Genomic DNA, 20,966 nt, shown 5'->3' on the forward strand with positions numbered 1-20,966 from the left:
CCAAAAAACAGGTAGTGCTATTTTTTTTTGCAGGAGGCTGTAAAATAAGTCAATGTTCTGTAAATGATCCAGGAAATAATGGTGCGGTCCATTCTCCTTTATTAGACACCAGGCTTTATTTGTTCCAGGAGCTCACAATTTCATCAGTTTGATTCACTGCTTTTGGCACGGTTTATAGTTTCCAACACCTGCTTCTTTTAAAGCTTTGAACTTTGAGGACTAGCACCGCAACATGATCATAATCGTCAAATGAAAAATTTTTTTTTTTGCACCCCTCTTTTCATTGTACTTATCACAAGAGCGCTGGCATTATAAAACGAAAGCACCGTTTTCAGCGAATCCCGGGACGTAGGCGACGGAACACAGGCAGAGACGTACGCGTGGTAATCGTGAGCGAAATGTTGGATTTGAAGCGTTTCAACCCAAACGCCCGATGTAAGACACAGCCTCCAATATGCCTGAGGGCCTTTAAAGCCCGTGATTATTCCGCCGCGCGCCTAAGAAGTGCAGATGTCTGGATGCAGTGCAGCATTAGCCGTCATTTGCATTTTGGAAGCCCTAAAAACCAGGTGGGCATAAAGAAAATGATCAAAGCGCGAGGAATGGCAGGATTCCGTTTGAATCTCTCCGAGTGCACCTTCGCGAGGCATCTCGAGCTAGCAGGCTAGCTCTTTCAAATGCTTTTGGAAAAGAGGGAGAGGTGCGGGCCAAGCCACACACACACACACACACACACACATACATACAGCTCTGCTCTGTGAAAGGTAGAAAAACCCAGCGTGTCAAACTGCCACGGCACTTGACACTTTTTTTTCCCCTTGCATGCAAAGGTGGAACGTTTGGGATAATATAAAGCAAAAGCCTCGGCGTGACTTTTAACAGAGGCACAGCTAACTTGATGTGTATTAAATCATTACCGGCAGGGCCTTTATATCGGTCCTATTTTTAAATCAAATGTCAGAACAGTCAGAGAGAGGGAGGTGGGCCAGGGTGGCACTGTGAAAGCCAGCCTATGATGCCCTTCCATCATGAGCTCTAATTAATACAGGTATATACACACACCTACACATATATGTATTATATGTATATATGTACAAATTATGTATTTGATATATGTCCTTTTATGACGTCCTTCGGCATTTCAAAAGCAGCGTATCAAAGGGGGCTTCAAAGTCAAAATCCCACTCTGAATTTGGAGGTGACAGGACGGCACGCGCATGAAGACAAAGTGAGTCGCTGCAAAGCTCCCGTCTTTGTAGCGGGACGAGCGTGACACAAAAAAAAACAGGTCTGGTGCACGCTGCATACTAATGCCTGTCACTGGAGAAAGAAAGAGAGAGAGAGAGAGAGAAAGACAGAAAGAAAGGCGGCTTTTCTCAGGCTTGCGCCAAAACGAGTCAAAGCTGTTTAAACAGTCTCGCGAGGCATCGGCCCGCTTTATTTATTTAATCCAATAAATCTGTGCTTACATTGAACGATTCCATTGTATGTGCGGAATAGAACGCTTCCCGCCGATGCGTGCAAAATCGTATTCACGCGACAAACCCCTGCTGTCAGGATTAATTAAATTTACCGCAGGACTGGAGTCACAGAGACAAGTCTCATAACATCGACGGCACGTTCGCTCCTAAAAATTCATAGCCGTTTTCAACCGCTCGCAAGCTAGTACCGGGAGGAAGAGCGCGAACAGAGGCGCATCTGGCTTTGAGATCAAGGGCGGCAGATTCGAGTTGAACATCCATTGGACGAAAAAAAAACGAAGGGCGCAACAAATCCCCCGTCGGCAAGTCTCTGCCAAATTTCAGACACTCTGGGAAAATCCTTCTGTTGTGAGGAATTGTTGTGAGGAATTGAATTGTTGGAATTGTCCACGCACTCGGTTTATTGCTCATAAAAGAGACGGTACAGAGCCTTGTTCATACAAGCCATACACTTCCAGAGAAGCTGCTGGCAACTTTATAATAATAGATATATCAAGCAACCCCATTGTTATTTTTGACTGTCTGCTTATATGTGCGTTCATGCTGGGTTTGCTGTTATTGTCATGTGTACAATGTTTGTTGTCAGACATGTTGTCCCGCACACAAAAAAAAGTCCATATCCAGATTTTGTTTAACTGGATGTATTTACACTCTCCAAGATTAACAAAAAATAATTGCTCGTTTTGTAAAATCTTATTGCAAAAGGAATCAATAATTCATTTCACTCGACCTCACGCATGTTTCCCCCCCCCAAAAAAAATAGATTTTTCTTGCGCTGTCCAATCCTCACGCTGGATGCGGTTGGAAAAAAAATATGCGCAGAATACAAGAACAGATGAAGAAACACACCATCTCGTCATGTCCCAAAGCGCTGCATACAAAATAAAAACTAACATTCGTTAACCTCATTAAGTGCAAATTGAACCGAGCTCCCCTTGCTGCTGCTGCATTGACCTCTTTGGAAAGCGCTGTTAGTACATAATCATTATTAAATCACAGGAACACATTTTCCAATTAGAAGAGGCAACGTTTGTCTTTTTCTTCCGGTACACTGCGAGGCAAAACATGCAAGCGTACCAGCGGGCCGCAGCCTTTCCTATGATTTCTTCATCCGCCTCGTGTTGTTTAGCTTTAATTACGTTGATTTGAAGCTCGGGACGGCGTCAGCAGAGAATTCGGAGGACCTAATGAACTCTTAGTCGGCGGAAGCCCGGGCTTCTCTGCGACGGCTTCCGCCGCACGCGGCGGCTCTGCACCATCGGCGGCATTGTGCGCCCGTTCGCACAGTTCCGGAGATAAATCGAAGTTCCTGTGATGGATTTCGCCGACTGAATGAAAGGCAGAATAAAGAGGCATGTTTATGAGCAGATGTGGACGAGATGGATGAGCCGGATGCGAGGAAAATGGTGCAGCTGCTGCAGGCAGACAGATAACCCTGGGAGAAAGCTATAGCTCCGCTCCGCCGCCGCCATGTGTTTGTTTTAGGATAAGGCCCGAACGTGCCATTTGTCCAAGTACAAAACCAGCTAAGATACGGCTTATATATTGAATTAGTAGGACATTTATTTGGTTGAGACTTACTTAGCCCTTCCCCCCCCCCCCATTTTTTTCTTTTTTTTTTTTTGAAAAGGTACATTTCAGTATCACGCAGCGTAAACATATGCAGTTAGGCCACATCCATGCATAACGGGGCTTTGATTCAGAGTATGAAAGCCTGTTTATTTATGAAGTCCGTGGGCAGACTAGCAGCCCCAGCAGCACACTTTCACTTGAAAGCTACTCACAGCATAAAGCCATAAATCTGAGCCTGCCCAGAGGTAAGACCAACCGACGCTAATTAACGGTAGCAGGATGAGAGGTCAAGGCCCGAGTCCTCAGAGTGAGAAAACACTATTTTTCAATTTGCATTATGCGCTGGTGAACTCGCTGCTTTTGGTAATGAAGAGCAAATCCTTCAGAATTAAGCACACAAACAGCTGCATGGGAGAGCCGGCGCACTTTCTTCCATCTCGGCCGTACCGACGCGGGGATTTTCAAGTGGGATGACGACTGCAAGTATAAATACACGTACGCGTGCGTGCGCGTCGTACAAAAGACTTTGGATGCGATCGCCGCCTCAGGGCAACACCCACAAAGTGAGACCTTTAATGCAAAGCGAAGCTCAACTCAGCCACATACGCACAGACTCTGGGTTTTTTTTTGTTTTTTTTTCCTGAATACGTCTGTGAGAGGACTTTGGTCCAAGGACGGACGGAGCTCGGAGGAGGTCAACGCCACCCCCTGCGCAGACCTGTGGGCCAGTCGCGCGCACTTTGATCTGATGGCGTGGCAGGCGGAGACTCAGGAGTGGGAGGATTAGCGGCAGGTTGGCGGTGAGGGGGTGGCAGCTTTTGCTTTCTTTCCACGTATATGTATTTTTGCATCCGTTTTCATCTCATTCTGGGGATAACGGCAGGCAGCCGACAGCTTCAACGGCAGTGTGTTATCCTGCCCCCCCTCAAACAAAGCGGCCTCATTGACAACTCCATCACGGCTCACTTGATATGAGCTGGTGTTTTGCTAGGACGAGCTGGTCGTTCCGAATGTGCGCTATTAGTCAAACGGACCCCTTTCCCCGATTAGTGTTTTTGTTTTTGTCTCTTGGGTAAAGGCTACCGCACATTTATCGCACTCATTGCAGATCTAACGACATTCACACCTGCGGCGATGGCAATCAGCCTTGCGCCGCCCCCTCCGACTCCATATGGACAAGGCCTCTTGAAATGTGACAATGCAAATGCTTGGCGCAGTTCTCCGCCCACGTCTCTGATGATCTTTATGATCTTCCGCTCGTTGAGGGCATTTGAAAGTTACGTAAACGCACAGCTGTCTGAGAAGTCATTTTCTTTTACCCAAACAAAGGACTGAGCCTCGCGGACGCATTCAAAGGAATATTAAGCAGTCCATCGGTTTCGCATCGCTCTGGAATCGACAGTGAATGTTGCTTATCTCCATATTTTTCCACCTCTATAAATGAAAATACATTTTAAAGGTAGCACCGAAAGAATGAGCGGTGGCAAAGACGACCCCAGGACGCCACAACTCATCAGCAGTATCCACACACTCGCCCTTCGGAGGGTGTATAGAAGCTGAACAGGGAACCTCTTGGGCTCAACCCTGGAGAACAGGATGTCATACACCTGCCTTGTCACGTAGCAAACTTTAGTTATTCCAGGCAGGTAACCGGATATGTGGGGTGATCCGCAGATGTGCAAGCGACGGCAGGAGTTCTCCCCAAGGCTTGTTGCCTCTCTCAAGCAGTCCCGTCGGTCTCACACTCCACTGCAAGCATGTGGATATGAGGCGTGGGGCTATAAAAGCAGCAGTTTGAAACGGGTAGAGACACGGGTGGATTTATTGAGTTTAAAGGCCTTTTGACTTCCTTAAACAATATACCTTCAAATCCCACAAGAGCTTTATTTCGTCCAGTGTCCGTTCCGGAATCCAAATCTCACCTCAGACTCCAACCTGGACAGACTTTGACTGCTCGAGGCTGGCGGAATGCGGAAAATATATTCAGCCCTACATCTCCAAGCATTTATATAAGAACAAAAACACAACAAAAAAACCTGAGCATTAAGGTCTGCGGTCATCATTAATAGAGCGTTTCACCCTCAGGACCCGACTGGCCAGTGTGGAGAGCCCAGGGAGAGGGTCACCTTCATGATCAGGTGGCGCTGTCAGAAGGAAGCACCTCTGCAACCCTGCCTGGGTCACACAGTGCATGTCTTCAGCGAACCGAGCAGAACAGCAACCTCCACACCAACCCCAACCCGTCTTAAAGTGATAACTCACCCAAAACTGGTGGGATAGTTAGCTAGCTTGCCACGTGCATGCTGGCCAGGTGGCTACATTGAATATATATTAGTAAACAAGGTTGGAGACAAATTTAGAGCTTTGTCTTTTGTCCTTTGGGTGGAATTCATTAAAGTCAAAGATGGTTACATTGATCAAAGAATCTCACCGTCACTATCAGAAAGTTTCGGATTTTCTGTTTTCATTTCACGGGTCTGGACGAGTTATTTCCAGTTGTGTGCTTTGGTTCATTTATTTGCCGATTGCCATTAGAGCCCTTCAGATTTCCCAGTGGGTGATGTGAGTGAGCCGCTTCCAGCGGATCCTGCACTATCAAAAGGAAGAGGCAGCTGACGGTATATGAAGGGCCAAGAGGTCAAGAACTGGGTCTGCCGAGTAAGTTTACACCTAGATTAACCGTTATTGAGGCCGGATGTCGCATTAGGCTCTCTGACTGCACTTTGATGGACAGGATGGGGGGGGGGGTTGAAAGGAAAACTAAATAGCACCATGGTCCACAGAAACTAAGGACTGTTATAGAAAAAAAAGCAAGTAGCCTCAAAAAAATGATGTTTTTCCTGCTATTATACATGAATGCGTTTTTTTGTTAAAAGCAAATTGCAGCGTGCTGTTGTTTGAGTCTGAGCACAGGTGCGCCTCTAAATGAGAATAAATGAGCAAGGACCCAAAGCGGTATCGCGAATCAAATGGAGGTAACCTGCCACTCAAGGTCGTGGTGAATTGGCACGGGAGCACCAGGCCCGCAGATGGTCCTGATGCAATGGGAGCAGCTGTCGGGGAGAAAAACGGTAAGTTTACCCAGGGAATGGCTGCACGTCTCCCACAACCACCCATCCAGCTCTTTTTTGTCCCCCACTCTCAATTCAGAGGAGGTCCTGGTGTGTGGCGGTCGCCTCTGGAGCCATACTTAATTTTCTTGCACGATAATAAGTAATTGCAGCACTGAGCTCTTGGTCAGGAGCGGCGGAGTTGTTGCCGGGGTTTGATTTGAACTACACGGGTAACTTTTTCACAAATGGCCAGAGGATAATATGGCTAATTACAGTTTTCTAAATGTGGACTTCATCATGAATATTGATAAAGCATTAATTAGCTACTAAAACTGGAAAACCATTTTCTCTGCGCCGAATACATCACATGTTTTTGGAGCAAAAATGTACTGCATCACGCTATTTCAATGAGGATTCACGGTCGGCCGCAATAAAAAATGTGATTCGGAAATTCTGCCAATCGGGGAACATTTTCTTCAGCGGGGAAAAAAAATAATAAATAAAATAAAAATGGGGCCGGCTGTGACTTGCTCCTCCGCCGTGGCTTCCTTATAAATGTTCTACAAGGACAAAGCCAACAGAAAGTGCTTATAAAGGATTTAGTGTGGATCGTAATTATGCTCGGATGAGTGACCATCATGTAGGTCATCATCGTTACGCCTGATGGTGTTCCATGCCAACTGCTGCCTACACACTTCCTTGGGCCTCCTAGAAGAGGTGGCCGGACTCAGCCCAGGTGGATCAGGCGATGGGTGAGAAAACTTGCATTAGAACAATGCAATAAATAGCGCCTACCTGTGTTAGCCTGCTATTCTCTACACGTCCAATAGACCCCCTGTCACCGTCGCTGAACGGCACTGTGGAGCACTCGGGCCCTTTTATACGCGCTGAAAAGGATGATTTCACGCGTCTAATCTACACGAAATCATCATGCAGAGACTTAATTTGAACCGTGTTCGTTATCTCGCGCACTGTGCTCTCCTGTTGGCTTTCACCTCGACAATAGAGAGCCCCACTTTTGGATTCCGTGTGCGCCGTCATTACCCGCGGGTTTATGGATGTGACATTAGATATTACAGCAAGTCAGATTTGGAGGTTATCGGCATCCTAAGCTGTGAGGCAAAAGTCAAACCATGAAAAAACGATTTCAGCCCGCCGCGGCTCCGCCAGGTACTTTCGGCGGGTGGATGTAGATACAGTAATAGCTGTTTTAAATTTAAAATCTGCTCCTGATCCTGACAGTTGTGGCATAATTCATAAAAGGTGACTGCGACATTTATGGTGCTCAGGTCAGTTCGTGACGAACGAAAGAAATGTTTAATCTGATGAATTACCCCACGGAATGATTACTTCGCTAGGTCTGGTTCATAATGATTTAATGCTAACAGCTCGTATAATTTTAATTAACTTGGAAGAAGAGAGAATGTGGCGGTGGTGGTGGTGCTCACCATCATACCAACATCAAGCATCTTATAGTCCCTCTTCTGTCACAGTGATATCAGTGAATAATGCTAAAATACACACCCATTGAGAGTTGGCTTGTCTGTTTTTTCTCCATATTGCAAAACAGTCACGTAAAGCGAGTTCGGCTTCCATTCAAAAAAAAAACAAAACAAAAAAAAACAAAACAATCCCAGTAAGCAAATTGAAATTCTTAAACACAGGCATGCAGACTGGTTAATACATTTCCCCAGGCAAACACACATCATTCACCCCTGTGGAAATCTCCAGAATCAAAGAAAGACAATCCTGCGGCGTTAGATCCAATATACGTCTCTCATAAACCGCTGAAAGGTGCTGCGGTGCCTCCTGAATCCCTAAGTGCGCCCAAATTGAGCCCGGTTTTAAAATTCTGAGTCAATCAGCTCGAGCCCGGCCCAGTGCATCACATCTCGTTAGCCGTGACCTTGGAGGGGGTGGGGTGGGTAATAACGGTGCTAAACTGGCTGCATGCGTGTGGTAATAGCGTCATGATTAAATAATTATGTAGCCGAGCGTAAACAGCGTCGCTCCTGTAGAAAATGCGGCTACATGCTGGAGCGTGCAGGGAGCCCTGCGTGGTTTCCGTAGCGCACGCGACAGGGGTGGCAAGGCCCCATGCAGACTTGTGGAAACCTCTTCAACTGATGCTCTTATAAATATCACATTCATATCAGCTGGAGCAGTGGCCAGTGCGACATGAATAACTTTCAAAACAAACAAACAAAAAAAAAGACTGTGTACCAAGCAGCGTGGAGACCATTCTAAATATTCAAACCTGACTCTATATGCACGCTGGATGCAGTTTTGCACGACCAAACGACACAAAGAATCCCGTGCGCTCCCAAAGGAACCCGATGGCTGTCAGCTCTCCGCCTTATGCATTCTCTTTGATAAAGCACACAGGAACCGGTGCATTATCAAAACAACGGAAACAGCTTTGCCTAGTCTGTTTTAAAGTTAAGGCGGGGGCGGCGGCTGTGAGAAAACGCAAGTTAACCTGCAGTGCAGCAGAACTGTAAACAATTCCAGGATCAGCGGAGAGGAAGCAGTTATGGCATCGCGGCTATATGGCTCCAGCTTAAGTAGGAGCTCGGCAGGGGAGAGCAAGGAAAAATAAAAAAAAAAGTTATGTAACATAACAGTCAGCGAGCAGAAAACCCAATATTATTTCCTTATGATTCAGTCAAATCAAGAGTCTGTAATTAAGGCATTTCTGCAATTTGTCTGTCAGACAAACGCCATTTTTCTACATTCATTCCATTAGCAGATTGACGCTGGAAAGAAAAGAAAGAGTGCAAATCAAGTGACTAAATTACAGGAACATCATCCTGTTGTCACCTCTTTTCTCCCCAGGGGAAAACGGACGGTCAGATTCAGCCGCTCTTGACTCGTCAGCTGTTGAGGACGTTCGCAGCCACACAAGGGACGACCAATGAAACACTGCAGCGCCCCGCAACTCCATCCGCGATGGGCCGCCGTAACGTATGGGTATGGTAGCGAAAACTGGGGGGGGGGGGGGGGGGGTTACCGCCACCAACCCATTGACGCACACAAGCTGTTTGTCAAACTGACAATTCCTGAGAGAAATTCCACTGTGCGCCAAATCCTCAGCCTGATCTGCCACACATGTCGCCTGCGGAGCGGCGGGCGGGGGTGGGTGGGGGTGCGGGGGTGCCGTCTGTGGCTTGGCTGCTAACGATTGTTTGTCCAAATGCTCCTCAAGTTGTGTGGATTCAATTAGATGATGTCACCGCTCCCACGCGAGTTGGAGGCTCCCAGAGTTTGACTTGCAAATATCGATATCGCATGTCCGATACGTGTGGCCAGTGCGCTGGATTGTACCGATATGAGAAAAAAAGAAAATCTGTGAGAATTTGTTTACGACGTCTGTGGTGCGACCGGAGCAAGAGGGAGTGTACACTCTGAGTCGGCCCACCCCACCGAGACCTTGCACACTGGCAAAAAAAAAAAAAAAAGCCCATCTGTGAAACTGGGGGAACACAACTGAAGGATAATTGGGAGCGGGCTCGTTGAAAGAGCAGGAGATTCCAGTTTCATGGACCGGCGGCGGCAAGGTCAACATTGGGTCCGACACGTGGATTCATAAAAGTGGCAAATAAAAGACGAGAAGAGGGGAAGAAAAATAAAAGGAGCTCGCCGGGGCGCCTCATTCGGAGGCGGACGCACGTCTTCCCGACCCGTGAGACTCGCGCGCCGGCTGCGTCACGACAATTCTTTTACCCCAACACACACACAAAAAAACCCTGTGCTTTTTAACGCTGAATCGCTTTATCTGCCTTGCCTTGTAACTTTAATTAAGGTGCATTAATAGCGAGGCACAGATTCGGTGTTCTCATGACTATTACACTCGATAATAATTAAAACATCCATCTGCGAGTGTTAAATTGAAAACGTCGCCATGCGTTTCACGACTCGTGCACCGCTGGCCAGTTCGCCGGGAGGAGGAGACGACAGAGTGAGTTGCGCAGGACGTGATGCAAAGGGGCGCCGCTGTAATCCATTTATATACCCTCATTGCCTGATTGCCCCGCCCACTAATGAGATAAATTACAGGGGCTGACAGCTCTGTCCGGCTTTTTACGGACACACGCACGCACGCGCGCACACGCACACACACACACACACACACACACACACACACACACACACACACACACACACACACACACACACACACACACACACACACACACACACACACACACACACACACACGGAGCTTTTGGCTGGGCCACTGCTGCACGGCAATTAGCCGTAATGATGTAAACAAGATTCATTCCACCAAGGTCCGCCGCTGATGAACAGCAATCTGTTTCAGTGTCGTCGGGGATGGAGGCTAGCGGCGGCGGCGAGCACAGCCACGGTAGCTGAGCCGAGCCCCGGCCGCTCTGGCCGGCTCCCTCCGTCGCAACGGCAGCCATTTATCAAGGAGCGGCGGAGACGTCGGAGGGCTCGCCCGCTTTCCCGCTCCGCCGCCAAAACAATCTTTTTTTGCCGTTATTTTTTTTTCCTTCCTTTTGGACTGTTTTCGCGGAAACTTTTATTTACTGGCTCGGCTGAGGGAGCTTCAAACGCGAACCGGGTGCCACCGTCCGCGCAGCGCCTCCACTTGTTTTTTTAATCTCGCTGGAATGTCGGGGAGACAAAAATAGGCCTCCGCGGGCGAAAGACTCGCTTCAGAAAAATCCGCATTGTTGCGCATGACAACCGAGCGGCTTGTTTAAAAGATCATGAAGGAATAACGAAGAACTAACCCTGTAATTTCTGTCTTGTTTTTTTTTTTTTGCCGCTCTCAAACTCAGCCCAAAAGTAGAAAAAGAGAACTTTATCTCTTAATCCTACAGTGAAGCAGACACAAAGGCCCCGCAGATCTGCTCGGCGATGTCCTGCGCCGCCCAAAATTCTTCGGCTACGTTTAATTAATGGCGGCTTTTCGCGGCGACGTTCGCATCTCGCCGCGATGGAATCGGTTTAATCAACAACCTCCTCTCGCACGTCGCCTCGGCCGGGTACGAGCTGTCGCTTCTATTCTCAGGTGGTGTCGCAGAGGGATACGAGCCTCATAGAAATTCAGGGAGTCTGTCTCCAGGAGCTCCTCGCCGTCAGGAGGAGGATGAGGGGGATGGGTTGGGGGAAAAAAAATAAAAAAAATCACAGGTGAAGTGAAAACCAGCCTGACTGAGCGCTGAGCCGGAGTCTTACACTGCTTGACTGTGCTTTAGAATCTTGAATTATTTGAAGGGCCTTTATCATCGTCGGAGCAAATTAATCCGCAATGGCCCTTTTCAATGATTGCCGAGAGCTTCCTGTGCTTGTAATCAAGACAGGCGGCATTCTCGCCTCAGCTCACTCAGCACTGACACTCGGCCGATCCTCCCTCCAATCCCCGTCCGCCGCCATTATCCCTCTCGAGATCGGCGGAAAATGTCACATTTTATATATGCTAGTATTTCACCCCCCGTATAAAAGTTGTCCACTCTTTCCCCCATCGAAGTGAGGGAAATGTCACGGCGCGGCGAGGGCGATAAGGATGTTCCACCGCCGCACGGGAGGCCGGGCTCCCCTCCCCGCCTCCCCGGCCGAGGTTGCCGCCTCCCATCGATGGGTGTGCGGGGGGGTAATTGGGGTTCCGCTGGCCATTAACTTAGACTGGGGTGCCACACAACCACAGCCACTATAATGGTAATTGGATCTAATTGGTCCAGCATTGCCAATGATTTAGATCAGACAAATAGAACGGGCTAATTTAAATGGCGACGTGACCTTTTGAAATCTTCAATCTAATTAACCTTTGGAGATTCATGCATGTTACTGTATGCGGCGGCGGGCTACAGGAAATGGCTTTGTGACTGGCCCCGTGGAGAAGCAGGCAAGGTTGCAATCGTATGCTGCCGCAAATGACTAAAGTGAGGTTTGTGCCAAAAAAAAGAAAAGAAAAAAAAAAAAATCTCGATGGGACAACACCCCTTATTTTGGTTTGTGTGGGTAAACATATAAAAAAATAAGTTGCACCAGATCTTACACATTTTGACTCAAGCTCACTGGCAAACAAGAGGGGAAATGCAATTTCTGGAGAAAAAACCCCTCAAATTCTTAGACAGAATCACAAAGACTGACTCTAATTTTCCATCTGTTGTGTAAAATGTGAGAGCAAAGTGCAGCTCACATTATAGTTCAGTTATTCCTGTATCGGAACTTTGTATTGGCTTTAATTTTGTAGCTGCATGTAGCAAAAGGAGGGTGATAACTGCCAAAAATTCCCAAGTTTTGTATATTCATATAACAGTTATCTTTGTCAATATTATCATTATTCCTTTTCTCAAAGGTTGCAGCAGCATTCCAATTGCTTATGAACTACTGCGGAGCCAGGAGTTTGAGCTCTTGGCATTTAGATCAGAAGACCAAACCAAACAAACGCCTTTAAATCCGGAATGATGCACGCAATCAAAACAAACTCACTGCGTGATCGCATCAGCTGTAAAACTCTCATTCCTGCGCCCCATCGGTGGCACCGTTTATTTGGCCGCGATCAGAAGCCAAGTACGCGTGCAATCAAGCCTCCATAATTCCATTAGCCATTATAAAATTAAATCTGCAGCCGCTTGCAAATGTGGACAGTGAATTATGAGAAAAGGGTAAAGAGGCTCGTGAAGGAAAATGTTGTGTCTGATTAGTTCAGTGCATAAATGAGAATTAATTAATCACTCGGGGAGTCATCGCAGTAAAATGGAGCAGGGTGAAGAACAAAGTTGTTAAGTTTGATGCGGTGGTATTTGGAAATGTAAATAAAAACAAAGACCCAGAGTGGCACTTTAATACAGGATTAGTGGGATAGCCACTTTGAGATTTGAATTTTTCTCATGCAGAAATCCAACAGAGCTGCAGTGTGAGTGTCAATTATCCCAGAGCCCTACAAGTAAACGCAGAAAACCGGATATTTTGCCCTCTGCTTTACACTTGACTGGGCTCAATGCTAAACCTGGTGCCTGTCACGAACCTGAAATATGTTGCATCACAAAGCGCTGATTTGCAGAACTGCGTGTTTCACAGATGGGGCAAGCATTAAGTATGACAATGAAGTGACCCAGATGATCAAAAAGTTTTCGCACACAGAATTCCGAATAATACTCAGCCTTTTGAAAATTAATTCATGGAGGTGAAATGTTTGATTCTTGTCATTACTATTATTTTTTGGGATGAAACGGAATAATTCCTAAAGCACACAGTGGCAACATATCCGAGATAAGGTTTAAATCCAGCGGCTCCACTTATTCCAAACACACCGTGGGGACACATTCCACTGACACAATGTTTGTCCTTAACTTGGCGCACCAGTCCCGGCAAACAGATCATCTATCAGCGGCCGTCTTTTAACAGAACGTGCGCACACACACACACACACACACACACACACACACACACACACACACACACACACACACACACACACACACACACACACACACACACACACACACACACACACACACACACACGTCACCCAGGCATCATTTGGAGGAATGCGTTTTGGGAATTCCGAAATGGGACTTAATTCTCCCGGCAACCTTGGAATGAGCGTGTGGAGAAGTCTTGCTAATCCTATCATTCTGCACCATTCATCTCCAATCCACTGGGCTCTCTGCACTTTTTTTTTTCTTCTCTCCGCTCAACCGGCAATTTGTGGCTTCCCTACTGGATCCCCTCAAAGCCAGCGTGTTATGACTGCAAAACACTCCTTGGGCCACTTGGGAGTCGCTGAGGAGGCCACTAAATGCGATCTGCAACCCTGTCACTGTCCGCAGTGACAGCTGCCAGCCCGATGTGCACACTGCCAGAAATAGCTTAATGACAGATACTTTCCATAAACATCAATTGTGGCTTGTCACTGTCAAATTAGGGAGGGGAGAAAGAGGAGAAGGAGGCGCACTCGGCCACGCTGTGTTCATTAGTCAGCGGCTCAAACGCATGATGTATATTCATGCCAATTACCCGGGAGACTTTAAGACCCTTCCCGTATTGTCTCGGCAGGTCGCTCCCCGCAGACATTGGAGAAATTGGAACAATAATGATGTTTGTTGTAAACACGACTATTCTTTTATCCGAAAAGGTCACAGTCAAAGCGGCGTTTCGGAAACCGAATCGGAGGCTGAATGGCTTCCAGATGGTGGCGTCCCCCTTCCACGCAGTCTGCCAGTTTCTACCCTGACAGATGCTCCGCTCGTTTCTTCCTGGAAGGAATCCGAGCAGCCTTCCATGACTAACCAAGACGGGGGTGGAGACGGGCGGGGGGAGCCTGCATTTAACGCCTCCTCAGTTCTTCATACTTGCGCGGCTTTCCAGCTCTTTGGAGAGGAGATCCCATCGGGTCTGACGGTGGGAGGCTGCGGCGAGCTCACGCGGTCTGTGTCTTGCGAAAATGAACAAACGCGCCAGTGAACCCGTCGGCTCCGGGAAGCTAATCTAGACGGCGATTCATTGGCTTCATGCTGGAGGAGCGGGAATCGCCGGTGCATCCGGGAACCCTGGAGACGGCGCTGAAAAGGGAGAAGCTACCTGGCAGAGCAGAGTGGACCCTCCCCCCAACCGCCTTTCGCACTGGGATTGGCTGCTGTGATCGGGTGGCGCCAGGAAGAAGTGGAGCCTGACGGTCGGCCTGAGCAGACCAGCATCACTGCCACCTGCCTCCTGTGCACACCAGCGTCCGAGGAGCGCCTCTTCCACCTGACTCAGGGCCGTGGCTAAATGACACCAGGCTGGGGGACATCATGGTCCCAGTCAGTGGTGAAAACCCACCATGTGTTTCGGATGGTAAGGGACCTTCAGAAATGAATCTTTTTCAATCATGCAATGCATCTCTACCTCTTTACTTTCTATATCTCCTTCCACCCCACCCAGTTGAAGCAGGCGGTCGCCCTCTGGTGTCGGGGTCTGCATGATGTTTCTTCCCATTTTGGGGGGGGGGGGGGTCGGGTCGGGTCGGGTCAAGTGGGGGTCGCCGTCGCTTCACGCTCACTCTGGAAAGATCAGCCCGGTTCCTCTTGGATTGCGCAAAGTGCTTTGAGGCTCCTCTGGATCTGATTTAACTTTATAAATAAAAGTTGATGAGTTGATAGATGCATTGACAAAATGTCAATGCAGAGAAGCACCATGAATATATATAATAGAGTGTGTTCAAATACTCCTGTCTAAATACTGATCCCCCTGACCCTGCCAGCTGCACCTTAAATGATTCAATATCCTAGCAGAAGCAAACCTAGAGGAAAAGAATAAAAATCCAAAGCACTTTCGGCGCCACTGCCTAGCGGGAGGAAGCTGCTATTGTCGCATTTCATGTCAGGAATCGATTCACCACGAATCCGCACACGTCCTCTTTGTGTAAACCTGGCTCTAAAGGCAAACATCTCCAAGCGGAGCAACAAGCGCTGAGAGGACAGAGGAGGGGGCTGTTTCCCTCACTCTCGCTCTCTCTCTCTCTCTCTCTCTCTCTCTCTCTCGTTCTCTCGCTTCACCGCAGCACTGCGCTGCACTGCTCCCACGGATCCCTGGTGTGCAACGTTCCAGAGCCCGGCGTGCACCGCGGCCGTCCTGACTGCAGGCTGCGGTCAGCCGGAGCCCTGGGAGCTGTGACAGCCTGCTGCTCCGTCAGCCGCAGTGAAAGCCGAAGGGGGGAGAGAGAGAGAGAGAGAGAGAGAAAAGAAAAGCTCTGGAGCGTCAGGGTGGTCCGGAATGAAGAGATCCACTTTACTGTAAATAGGGCGCTGGCGTACAAAGTTACGACGCAGGGCAACGTGAAATCATCTAAAGACTGACCTCCAAAGTCATTGATCCACAGGACGAAGGCATCCAAAACTTGGCTGCTAGATTCTACAGTTGTGTGTTACAGGTTTGGGCTGAGGGTTGTTTTCCACTTTCAGCCCATTGCGGGAACTTAAAATTGTTTCCTTTTCCCTGTGGTGGACCTGCACTCAGGACCAGTGATGCAACTCAGGTGGTCCGACCTTAAAACGATTCATTTAAATATGTTGACCTTAATAAAAAAATATAACATGATGCAGGAAGTAGCGCAACATTTTTTTTAAGGATTTGTCAAAGTAAAAATACAGGGTGCCGCAAAATAATTTGACATTTCGCAGTCCAATAATTTTGGCAATTCTGAGTGAAATAACTTAAAATTTTCACAGAATGTATAGAAACAGATCAAGAACTTAGGTTTAATGTTTTATTTTTGTTCTGTTCTCAGGTTGAGCCATGTCGTTCACTCCCAAAGAGAAGTCATTTTGCGTCTTGGAATATGCTCGTGCACAGTCACCCGGTTGTCACAGGCAGTGCACATATGAAATCGGCCCCATAATAAACTTATGATGTTCAACACCTAAACTGTTCAATGTCATTGAGTTAGACTTAGCAGTTTTCAAGCTAATTGCTTTTAAAATTATGTCAAAATGTTTGGGACACCCTGTATGTGCAATGGGATTGACGCTTCCGTTTCATCTTTAATCGCTGTCAAAACACAACCTTGACATGGCCGTTGCCAAACGGATCCGTTAACTTGGGCAGCAAGAGTCACTCGCAGTTTGGGAAAAGCTCCTCTTTCTAATTCCTTCCTACTTGTGACACAACTTCAAGCGAGAGAAAAAAAAGAAAGTCAGTCACTCAGACTGAGCTGCCCTCAGGTAATGGTACTGCATCCTCTGTTCTGAAATTAAGCTGTATTCCCTGTGAGCCGCCCCCGCCCCCTGCACCCCTCACCCAGCCCCTGACAGCTTCACTTGAGAGTTAGGAGGCGGCTGCGGAAGTTTCCTAGCCTCCAGGGTGGCTTTGAGCTCCAAGAAACTGTGACTCACTTCCAAGATCTCGCGTCGTTTTCAATCTTTCATGCTCGAGTTTATTTTGCGTCGGGCTTTGTTGCGACTCCCTTTTCCGTTGTGATGTCCTGGAATCCCCATTAGGGAGCCCGCCGTCTCCGATTCCCAAATGAACACCCTCCCCCCACCCCGCCTATTGTGCAGGCCCACTTGGCAGGGTGCCCGTCTCCTGTTGGATCTCTTGTTTTTCTCGCACGACAGAGCTTCAGAGTGAAACTCCTTCAGATGACTCAGAATGAGCTTAGCGCTCATCAGCTAACCAAAAAAAAAAAACTACAAAAAAGAATGTGGACTTTACACCGTGCAAAGTTGTTACAGAAAAAAAAGAGCCTGTCTACAAGTTACTCTCCCTCCCCTTCCCCCCTGTGGTCAAATGGCTTTCTGTTGTCCTTGGAAAGAAGCTTGGAAAGAAGAATTGGACCGTGGCTGCGATAATGGAGTGACTGGACTCATCCGACGGATGTCGTCAATCAGACGACACCGCCGTTCTTGTTCCCTCAAGGCCTGGTCCACACGTCACAGCTGTGTAAATATATCAGAGCCGATCTGGGCAAAGCCCAGCAAAAACAGACAGTCCCCCCCGTCCTATAGATATTGGGATAATTAGACAAACAAACTGAGGATTTGCCCGCACGAGCCATAAACACCCTTGTAATGCGGCAGATAACAAATCCTGGCGTTTCTTTTTTTTTTTTAATAAAATAAATTAAAATGAAGAATGAAGCCCACGAGAGTAAATTACACTGTCGAGCCTTCGCTGTTCAACATCCTTCAGTCCCTCGCCCTCGCTACATGTTTCGTTGATAGCTCCAAGTGTCTGCTGCACCCACAGCAGCACAGGAATCCACCACGGCCGCCGCCATCGCTGTCTGCTCTAATGAAAGCGCCACTCATCTGCGTCCGCCGTCCCGCCGCCGCATGCTGTCCTATCGACTGGCCTCCGCCTGGGGCAGCGGGTCGGTGCAGAGAATGCGATTTGTTCTAAGCGGCAAAGTCGTGATTGGTTTAGCCTCTGTTGGGCAGTACAAATCCATAGATCACGCGGACCAGGCCGGGGGAAAATAGAAAACCATGACGTTGAAGACGACAGGTCAGAGGCTGCGCCGACGATCAGCTGCTGCCCGCCGAGCGCCGCGTGATGAGGAGGAGAGTTGTCGCATGTTTGAAAGGAATTCCGAATTCCTTTGATACAAACAAGAAATAGTTCCAAAACCAAGAGCGCTAATTAAAAAAAAACACCCTTTGTAAATTTCAAGAAATGCCATGGTTTGACAATATGAAAATGCCTCTCAAAAATAATGGCTAAGGACAACGCGTGAGCAAGTACACAAAGGCCTGACTTCCATTAATCACGAGCCAAGGAGTGCACATAAAAAGCCTTCGTCTTCCTTTTTAAAGACACATTAGCATTTCACTGTGTTCTGTGTTGCTTTTGTCTAAATAAAGAAGATTAAAGTTTTTTTCAGAACTTGCACCTGAGAGGGAAAAAACAGGCTACGAAAAAAAACGTCTCGTTCTTGTGCCGTTTCCAAGTTTTCAGAACATTTTTCAGATGCGCCTACATTCACACAGAACTTTGCTGTTTCGGTTTTGTTTGCCGTCTGAGCAGCGAGGTAGCGTTAGTGCGAGCTACTCACCACAGTTCTCAAGCCGTGCTCCTTCATCAGCCTGAGGGAGTTCTGGTAGCAGGAAGTGAGGTCATTGGTCTCGGTGGGGCCCACGTGACTCCTGGCCATCGGGCCCACGGTGTGGACGACATCTGTCACGCGGAGAAACAACACAAAGTTCCGTTTCAGCACGGCTGACTTTCAAGCAAAGGTTGCATAAAAACACAGGCAAAAACAAACGTTTGCGTCTCGGTGAGACAACGTGACGTGGCGGACGACTCGTCGCCCGAGATGAACGCATTTATTCAGGCAACGAAACGGCGGCTTGGATAGAAAATCAATTACAAGATTCTTTTATGCGATCTGCTCAAATATTCATGTCTCCCCTTGTCCTCTCTTTCCCTTTGCAGAGCAATATCTCCACCTGTCAATCACTGGCCTCCTCGTCCGTCCCGGCCAGGCTTGGGAATGTGCTGCCTTAATTGAATTACAGAAGTGATGACAGCAAAATAACGATAAGAAAGAATCCAACCCGGCCCTCGACAGAAGTGCAACGAGCGGCTCGGCCGCCTCGCTGCCGAACCTTTTAATGGAGAGAGTTCACAGTGCGAGCAGTCAAAACAAATAATTCTAACCCGGTATTGAAATAACCGCGACTCTCGCCGAGCCTGCGGGTCATTAAACGGCAGTCGGACCGGCGATGTTCCCGAGCTCCGAAAAACAAGAGTTTCGGTGCTCGACACAGGTTTGTGCACCCCTCAGCAGTATTGGCTGGCAATTAAATGGAATCACGGCGTATTAAAAATGGATCAGCTGTGACTCACGCATTTGCAATTTAACGCATCATGCCCCCATTTTTCTCTCCGCTGAAATATTCACACTGCGCGACCGCGTGAGCGCAGGGGGATTCAGACCGGGTTCCAGGTGAGGGCATGGAAGGAAAATAGCATCTTTTTTTTTTTTTTTTTTTCATAAAATGCACCTCATTTACTTTCTCACAGCACACTGCTGTGTTTACTATTAATAATGGGAAACATTTAGCCATCATTTTTTTTTTTTAAAAAAAACAGTATTAATATTAGCCATAGTGCTACACGTGATGATAAATCATTCATGGATTACAATTTATGTTCACTTGTACGTTTGGTTTCTTAATAGGTCAGGATGATAAAATGCATGGGGAGGGATGATGATCAAGATGCTTCCCTGGTGCAGATGGTGGGGTGGGGTGGGGGGGTAAGAAATGAGTTCTTGAACAGAGGCACAGCTAATAATACCAGTGTTCCGTCCATCGTATCAATTTCATACAGATTAGGTGGCCCACGGTCGCGGGGCTGATCGTAAGTTGTTTCTTACGTGCATAATTCATGACATTCTTTGCCACAGGAACAACAACATGCCAATTAAGACCTGTGGGCAAGCGGCAAACACGGGGCTACTGGTGAATTCATGAAAATTTAAATAGTTCTCATCTCACTCGGGCGGGCGTGCCTCTGCTGGTGCCCCTGACACGTTCCAAACCAGATAAATATTTATACAGCTGTGTTAGTGTAAGGTGAAAGACATATTTCACTTCGCTGTAACCGAGGGATGTTGCAAGCAGGACAGTTTGTTGCGGTGGAGTTTGACAACGCGCGGGCTGAATCTCGGGCATCTCTGTAAACACGGGCGACCTCTCTACCCTCTATCGTGGAGGAACTGGGCTTTTGACATTTCGGAGCGATTACTCCAGGAATAAGATGCGATTTCCTTCGGAATACCTTTCATCAAAAGCACTGATGAATCCAGGTCGACATGGCGGTGTGAGTGAAGCCGAAGTGAAGGCAACAGTAAAAATGAGGGACGGCACATAGCGAAAGGTGAACTGTAAATGTGGGTTGCATACTTTGAGTCAGCACAGTGCTTATGTCCAATATGCACAAAATACGAAATGCGCTCAAGCTGAATTGTCCGCACCAATACCTTACAATGATGGTGGTGCGAGATAGCAAGTCCGTTCTATGGGTAGGAAAAGCTACTAATTAGCTGCTACTTTTATTTGACAGTGATGTATGGGTACGATAGTAATAAAACTCGGCAAATCTTACACATTGTACTTTTAATTGAAAAAGCAAACATACAATGTCATACATGACATGTGCATTATATTCAGCACTTAAGCATCCAAGCACTTTGGTTTCACTTTAGGTTAGCCTTATATTATTATTTTTATTTTGGTTGTTGTTACCCAAGTGTGTTCAAGGAATGAATGAATGATCAACGCACTGCTGCCGTAACAATTTCATTTCCTATGAAGGATTAATGAAGTATCTAACCAACCATGTCGGCCGAACTGAAGAAAATTCTTGATGCAACTATTACAAGTCGTCACATCAAGAAAAACGT

The 20,966-nt window shown here is 47.5% G+C and overlaps 1 protein-coding gene across 6 annotated transcripts in view; it reads right to left on the bottom strand.

Moving 5' to 3' along the window:
- The window catches only part of macrod2 (mono-ADP ribosylhydrolase 2), a 418,233-nt gene that overhangs the window by 116,770 nt on the left and 280,497 nt on the right, over positions 1-20,966 (bottom strand). For all 6 annotated transcript variants that reach the window (XM_076018902.1, XM_076018905.1, XM_076018901.1 and 3 more), the window contains exon 6: positions 18,612-18,733. In XM_076018902.1, the coding sequence (XP_075875017.1) occupies positions 18,612-18,733 (122 nt within the window). The remainder of the gene's footprint in view (positions 1-18,611; positions 18,734-20,966) is intronic.

This window comes from Nelusetta ayraudi, unplaced genomic scaffold (assembly GCF_046127955.1).
Source record: "Nelusetta ayraudi isolate G7.1 ecotype Tasmania unplaced genomic scaffold, CSIRO-AGI_Nayr_v1 ptg000008l, whole genome shotgun sequence".
Classification (NCBI taxonomy): Eukaryota; Metazoa; Chordata; class Actinopteri; order Tetraodontiformes; family Monacanthidae; genus Nelusetta; species Nelusetta ayraudi.